Below are 7,527 nucleotides of genomic sequence, written 5' to 3'. Positions count from 1 at the left end.
TAAAACTCACGCCGGGCGCGTGTGCATGCGTGCCCAATATCCCGAGAGGAGAATGGAGGAGAAGGGATTGCAGCATGGCCATTCCCCCTGGGAGGTGATTTCTCGCTTTCTGTCTCTCTGTCTCTGTCTGTCTGGCGAGCTCACGTGCCCTATAGCAAAAAAACCTCTCCCAAAAGAAAAAAAATGTTTGTGAGAAATGCATAGTATAAAAAACTATGTATGGACCCAGCAAGTAGCATAGTGGTTAAGGTGCTAGACTCTGACATGGCCAGCCAGGGGTCGAGTCCCTGTCCTGGCATCTGGAAATCACATTGGGCACATGTACATGCATGACCAAAATCCCAAGAGAGGAGGGGCTGGCAGATAGCATGGTGGTTGGAGTTGTTGGACTCCCACATGGCCAACCATGGTTTGAGTCCCGGACCTGGTAGCTTGCTTTCTCACTTTCTCTTTCTCTCTCTCTCTGTGTCTCCATCTGATCAAATTAAGCAATAATAATAGTATTAACAAATGGAGTTAAATACATAATTCTTAAAAAAAAAAATCCCAAGGGGAGAATGGAAAAGAGATTTTGGCTTGGTTATCCCTCTGGGGATGATTTCTTACTTTTTCTCTCTCCGTATCTCTCTGGTGGGCTCATGCACTTGAGAGGAAAAACCTCTCAAAATAATAATAATAAAAATAAATGCCTGAATGTCAAATGTTTTTGCAGCAAAATAAACTTGCACTTGAATTCTGTTTTTCCATGAACTCGTTGAGGTCCCTTCGCATCCCATTAAGAGCCTTCCCCAGCTAACTAACAAGCGTCTCTATTCCATGACCACATTTGACACACCAAGGGTGTCGCTAGGTAGGAGGGCTCTCACGAGGCAAGACTGTGAGATGGGTACTCTTTTCTTAGTGATTTATTTAACTTTATTTATTATTATTATTATTATTTAATCAGAGGGAGACAGAGAAAAGGAAAGTCAGAAAGCAAGCCACTAGATTCAGGACTTGAACCATGGCCAACCATGTGGGAGTCAAGCACCTTAACCACCATGCCACCTGCCAGTTCTGAGACAGGTACTCTCTCTCTCTCTTTCTTTCTTTCTTTCTTTCTTTCTTTCTTTCTTTCTTTCTTTCTTTCTTTCTTTCTTTCTTTCTTTCTTCTTTCTTTTTGGAGAGGTTTTTGCTATAGGGCACGTGCACTCACCAGAAAGACAGAGAGACAGAAAGCGAGAAATCACCCCCCAGGGAGGATGGCCACACCGCAATCCCTTCTCCTCCATTCTCCTCTCGGGATCTTGGGCACGCACACATACGCGCCCGGTGTGAGTTTAAGCCACTGGGTCCAGGGCTTGAACCACGGTCAACTACATGGGAGTCCAGCGACATAGCCATTACACCAACTGCTGGTCCCGACAGGTACTCTTCCTATACCCATTTGTAGACGGAGAAGCCAAGGTTCAGACTGACACCTTAACTTGCTCGAGGTCACGTTGCTAGTAAGTGGTTGACCAGGTCAGGTTCCCCAGTAGCTGAAATTGGCGGAAATTCAGATGCACCTGCCTTATTGAAGGAGAGCTTCTGGGAGAGAGAGGAAGAGCCCCAGAAGGGGTCAGGGAAAGGCGTTGAGCAAAGATGCAGCCACCACTGGAGTTTAACCTCAGCTTCCTTTTGTAGAAAACCCTGACGTCAAAACATTCCAGAGTTGTCCTCCTGTGGAAGGCGAGGAGGCTGGCCTTCCATCTGTCTGTGGTCGGTTGGTGGGGGTGGGAGGTGGAAGGTGGGGACGCAGTCACTCCCAAGTACAGCAGCTCTCGATTATCAAAGACAATACGGGAACCAGCAGTTAGCATAATGGCTATGTCACTGGACTCCCACATAGTTGACCATGGTTCGCGTCCCGAACCCAGTGGCTTAAAAAACTCACGCCGGGCACGTGTGCGTGTGTGCCCAAGATCCCGAGAGAAGAATGGAGGAGAAGGGATTGCGGCGTGACCATCCCTCCTGGGGGGTGATTTCTCGCTTTCTGTCTCTCTGTCTCTCTCTGTCTGGCGAGCACACGCGCCCTATAGCGAAAAAAACCTCTCCAAAAAAAAAAGACAATTTGATGAAGACAGGAAGCAGCTGAAAACCATTAGCAGCCCACACCCCCAGCATCTAAAGAGTGGGGTGCTCCAGCAGACCAAGGGGAATCTGGGCAGAGCATATGATAGTACCCAGTGTCCACAGCCCTAACCACTCTGCCATGCTGCCTCCAATTGACCCTCCATTTGGACCCTTTGGAATGCAGAGTCTCTTGGATCAAGCCAACAGCTTCTCCTTGTACTATGGTCTCCAGTTTCTGGGGGTGTTGAGCCAGAGCCTCGGGAAGGTCTTCTGTTGGGTGGTCAGGAAAGTCATGACATATTTTTGCATAGAAAGACATAGAAAAATACATCATGGGGGCCAGCAGGGGGCGCGGTGGCTAAAGTGCTGGACTCTAACATGGCGGACCATGGTTTGAGTTCCAGACCTGATGGCTTGCTTTCTCATTCTCTGTCTCTCTCTCGTGCCCTCTCTTCAGTCAAATGAAAAAAATATATATTAACTAATTCTTTTTACATTTAAAAAAATTTTTTTAAAGTGAGATTTTTGCTATAGGGCACATGCGCTTTCTGAAGAGACAGAGAGAGACAGAGAAACAGTAAGTGAGAAATCACCCCCCAGGGGGGATGGCCACGCCGCAATCCCTTCTCCTCCATTCTCTTCTCGGGATCTTGGTCATATGCACACACATGCCCAGTATAAGTTTTAAACCACTGGGTCAGGGACTCGAACCACAGTCGACTATGTGGGAGTCCAGCAACGTAACCATTATGCCATCTGCTGGTCCCTAGTTTTTTCAATAAAGAATTATTTTATTTAACTTTATTTATTTTAATTTAACCAGACAGGGACCGAGTGAGAGAGAAAGAGAGAAAGTGAGAAAGCAAGCCACCAAGTCTGGGACTCGAACTGTGATCAGCCATGTGGGAGTCAAGTACCCTTAACCACCACGTCACCTTCCAGTCCCCCTCATTTTTCTTAATTCTTAAAAAAAAAAAAAAAAGTCATGACTTTCCCCACAACCTAATAAATAAAAAAGAACAAATTGGATGTTTGAATCGCAATATATTCTTTTCAAGTTTGTTTTTTGCATGAGGAAGAGAGAGAGACAAACATCCCCAATGGGGCGTTCATGCCACAATCCACCCTCGACCTTAGCTAACCCAGATGGTGGGCATGCACACACTGCCCAGGAGCACAGAGAGGTCCCGGGACATGAACCTGGGACCTTCCCACATGGGTCCAGCTGCATTGCCACTGCACCACTGCTTGGCCCCAGCCTTATACGGCCCAGAGGTTATAAATGCAGGATCTGACACTTATAAAGAAAGAACTAATTTCCTTTCTTTCCTTCTTTCTTTTCTTTTCTCTTTCTTTCTTTCTCTCTTTCTTTCTTTCTTTCGAGAGATTTTTGCTATAGGGCGCGTGTATTCAACAGAGAGACAGAGAGACAGAAAGTGAGAAATCACTCCCCGGGGGGATGGCCACACCGTGATCCCTTCTCCTCCATTCCCCTCTTAGGATCTTGGGCACGCACGTGCACGCGCCCGGCGTGAGTTTAAGTCGCCAGGTCCGGGACTCGAACCGCGGTTGACTACGTGGGAGTCCAGTGACATAGCCATTACGCTAACTGCTGGTCTCTGCTTGGTGTATTTTAAGCCACCAAGTCCAGGACTCAAACCACAGTCAACTATATGGCAATCCGACGATTTATCCATTATGCCATCTGCTGGTCCCTATTATGAACATTCGTTAAGCCTTAGAATCAAGGAATTTTTTCTTAAGAATTATTTTATTTATTTCAATTTGCTATAGGGCACTTACACTCACCAGAGAGAGATACAGAGGCCGAGGGAGTGGGAGGGAAGGAAAATGAAAAAGCAAGCTGCCAGGTCTAGGACTCGAACTGCAGTTGGTCATGCGGGAGTCCAGAGCCTTAACCATTATGCCACCCATTGTGGGACTTTTAAATTAATTCATTCATTCAGAAAGAGAGAGAGGCACCCCAACAGGGTCTTCACATTGAGATCCACTCCCAGCCTCCGTCCGCCAGGATCTAAGACACCCATGTGTCCCCACATGGTGTGTGCAGGAGGTCCCCAGGATGTCACCCTGTGTGTCCTCAACATTGGGGAGTGTTGCGTTACTGCTGTGCTGCCATGGCTGGCCGGCCAGAATCGTGGGTGTCCCGGAGTCAATGAAAATCTGAGTGGTGTTGACTTAACCCCTGCCTCTCCCCAAATACATCGAAACCTAGAGTCTGTCAATCATCAACCAACCATAATACAACATTTGTTACATAGGAGGCCACCGGATGTGACGTTTGTTAGAGTGAGGGCTTGCCTGGGGTCCCCTGCTCTAATGGGTGGTAAAACTTCCCCCAGATCCAGGTTTCCAGATGCCTAATTGGGTGTGTCTCCCCTTCCCCCAGGTCCCCTTCAGAGAGACCATTTCTTGCTTTCTCACTCACCGCCATTTTTCTGAGTTGGGTTGCTGGAACAGAAAAGGCAGTATCTACACCTTGTGGGAAATACCAAGTCTTAAGTCAGATGGTCCTGGGTTCAAACCCTGGCTCTGCCTTTTTTTTAAAAAGCTTGCGTGAATGACAACACAGAGTCTTGCTTCCTACTTCCGTCCAAGGGGAGTGATTTTAGGGAATGCTCACCTCAAGGGGTTGTTGCTGGAGGGCGGTGGCTTGCTGATGTAGAGTCTGTTCTTCAGGGCTAGAATTGGGTGGCTCACTGCTTTTCTACTGAGAGCTGCAACTAGCCAATATGACATCATTTAAAATTATATTTATTCTGGAGCCAGTAGGTGGCGTGTGGTGGTTAAGGCACTGGACTCCTACCTGGCCAATCATGGTTTGAGTCCCAGACCTGATGGCTTGAAAATCCATCTAGGCAAATGTGTATGTGTGTCCAAAATTCTGAGAGGAGAATGGAGGAGAAGGGATTGCAGTGTGGCCCTCCCCAGGGGAGGGGGGGGAGGTAATTTCTCACCATCTGTCTCTCTGGCAAGCATATGTACCCTGTAGCAAAATTCTAAAAAAAAAAAAAAATTAAGGGATTCAGCAGGTGATGTGGTTAAGGTACTAGATTGTCACATGGCTGATCACGGTTCAAGTCCCAGACCTGGAGGCTTGAAAATCACACCGAGTATGTGAGCATGTGTGCCCAGAATCTCAAGAGAATGGAGGAGAAGGGATTGAAGCATGGCCGTCCCCTTCGAGGAGGTGATTTCTCACTTTCCCTGTCTCTCTGTGTCTCTCCAGCAAGTGCATGTGCCCTATGGCAAAAACCTTAAGTAAATAAATAGAAATCATTAAGATTTCTGGGTGGAAGTTGCCAACACCCAGGAACATAACTCTAAAAGCAATGGATTTCCACTCCTTTCCTGCATAAGAGGTCATCAAATGAGATAGTCTATGTCAGAGACTTTCAAGGTACTTTAAATACACACAGAGGACCAGTATATGACATAATGGTTATGCCAACTGCGGTTCGAGTCCTGGACCCGGCAGCTTCAAATTCAGGCTAGGCACGTGTGTGTGCATGCCCAAGACCCCAAGAGGAGAATGGAGGAGAAGGGATTGCAGTGTGGCCATCCCCCCGGGGGGTGATTTCTCACTTTCTGTCTCTCCGGCAGGCATACATACCCTATAGCAGAAATGTCTCTCAACAAATAAATAAATAAATAAATAAGCCTAGCGATGGGCTAACCTGTAGCATGATGGTAAGGCAGCCACATCTCACATGGCTGACCACTCAGTTCAAGTCCCAGACCTGGCGGCTTGCTTCCTCACTTTCCCTCTCTCTTGCTCTCTGTTTCTCTCTATGGTCAAATGAAAAAATGAATAAATAAAATAAAATTAAATAATTACTTTTTTAAAAAAAAGAAAGAGAGAGATGGGGGAGGGAGAATCAGGTAGTGGAGCAGTGGCAATGCCATGGAACCACGTGGGAGGGTCCTGAGTTCAAGTCCTAGGACCTCCCTATGTATTCCAGGGACTTATTTAGCCATAATCCAAGCCGACAGAGACTAGGGCATGAACGCTGCCTGAAAACCTTTTGGAGAGCCTCTCTGTCTCTCTCCCCCTCTCTTTCTTTTTCTCTTAGAAGAATAAATACGAAGAAATTTAGGGAGGACCGGCTTCATCCCGCCCCCGTCCCTTGGGTGCTGTGAGTTCCGAGGCGGCCTCTCAGGGGCGGGGTTGGGGGTGCTTGCTCACGGGCCGCGGGGCCCCTCTCTGTGTCTCTGCAGGTTTACAAGTCGTCCTGAAGTCGATCATGAAGGCGATGATCCCTCTGCTGCAGATCGGCCTCCTCCTGTTTTTTGCAATCCTTATTTTTGCAATCATAGGATTAGAATTTTATATGGGAAAATTTCACCGCACCTGCTTTGAAGAGGGGACAGGTAGGTCCAAGCAGCATCTTACCCCCCGGGGGGACAAGCTCCAGGAAGGGATACACGGGGCCTGGTTTCCTTCTCCTGACCCCTGGGAGAACCTCCTTCCCAAAGCACAGAAGGAGCCAGCCAGGTGGCGTGGTGGTTGGGCCAGCTGGATCCCACATGACTGACTACGGCTTAGAGTGTTCTAGAAGGCAACCCAAGGGGTGAGTAGCTTCGTTGGAAATGATGCCTGGATGCACCCCTGGGGGAATGGAGACAAATAGAAGGCCTCTAGTGAAAGGCATGTGATCAAATAGTTTACCCTAGGAGACCGGCAGGTGGTATGGTGGTTAGGGGCACTGGACTCTCACATGGCCAACCACTGTTCGAGTCCCAGACCTGGTGGTTTGCTCTCTCACATTTCCACTCTCTCTGCTCAAATAAAAAATTAACTAATACGGGAACCAGCAGTTAGAGTAATGGGTATGTTGTTGGACTCCCACGTAGTCGATGGCGGTTCGAGTCCCGGACCTGGTGGCTTAAAACTCACGCCGGGTGTGTGTGCGTGCGTGCCCAAGATCCTGAGAGGAGAATGGAGGAGAAGGGATTGCAGCGTGACCATCCCCCCTGGGGGGGTGATTTCTCGCTTTCTGTCTCTATGTCTCTCTCTCTGTCTGTCTGGCGAGCGCACGCGCCCTATAGCGAAAAACCTCTCCAAAAAAAAAAAATTAATTAATTAATTAATTAAATAAGTAATTATTAAAAAATAATAATAATAGTTTACCCAGTCGGTATTGAATGCCCCGGGAGAGAGCGTAGAACACACACCTCGGGGCAGCCATGCTGTGGTGGTTAAAGCAACTGGATCCCATATGAGATAGAAGGGATTGCAGCGTGGCTACTGCACTCTCTCTCTTTCTGTCTCTCCCTGGTGAATACACACTCCCCATACCAAAAATTTAAAAAGAAAAACCATGCTGGGCATAATCTCAAACGGAGAGAGAAATGGAGAAGGGATTACAGCATGACCATTCTCCATAGAGGGAAGGGGTTCTCTCCCTCTTT

At 47.7% G+C, this 7,527-nt stretch overlaps 1 protein-coding gene across 1 annotated transcript in view; it reads left to right on the top strand.

Moving 5' to 3' along the window:
• Positions 1 to 7,527, top strand: part of CACNA1A (calcium voltage-gated channel subunit alpha1 A) — a 335,330-nt gene that overhangs the window by 137,792 nt on the left and 190,011 nt on the right. Inside the window, exon 5 of the mRNA XM_027776775.1 lies at positions 6,334 to 6,486. Within this exon, the coding sequence (XP_027632576.1) occupies positions 6,334 to 6,486 (153 nt within the window). The remainder of the gene's footprint in view (positions 1 to 6,333; positions 6,487 to 7,527) is intronic.

Source organism: Tupaia chinensis, unplaced genomic scaffold (genome assembly GCF_000334495.1).
Source record: "Tupaia chinensis unplaced genomic scaffold, TupChi_1.0 Scaffold138060_1, whole genome shotgun sequence".
Lineage (NCBI taxonomy): Eukaryota > Metazoa > Chordata > Mammalia > Scandentia > Tupaiidae > Tupaia > Tupaia belangeri.
The sequence above is the reverse complement of the archived record's forward strand: the minus strand, read 5'-3'. Positions and strand labels throughout refer to the sequence as shown.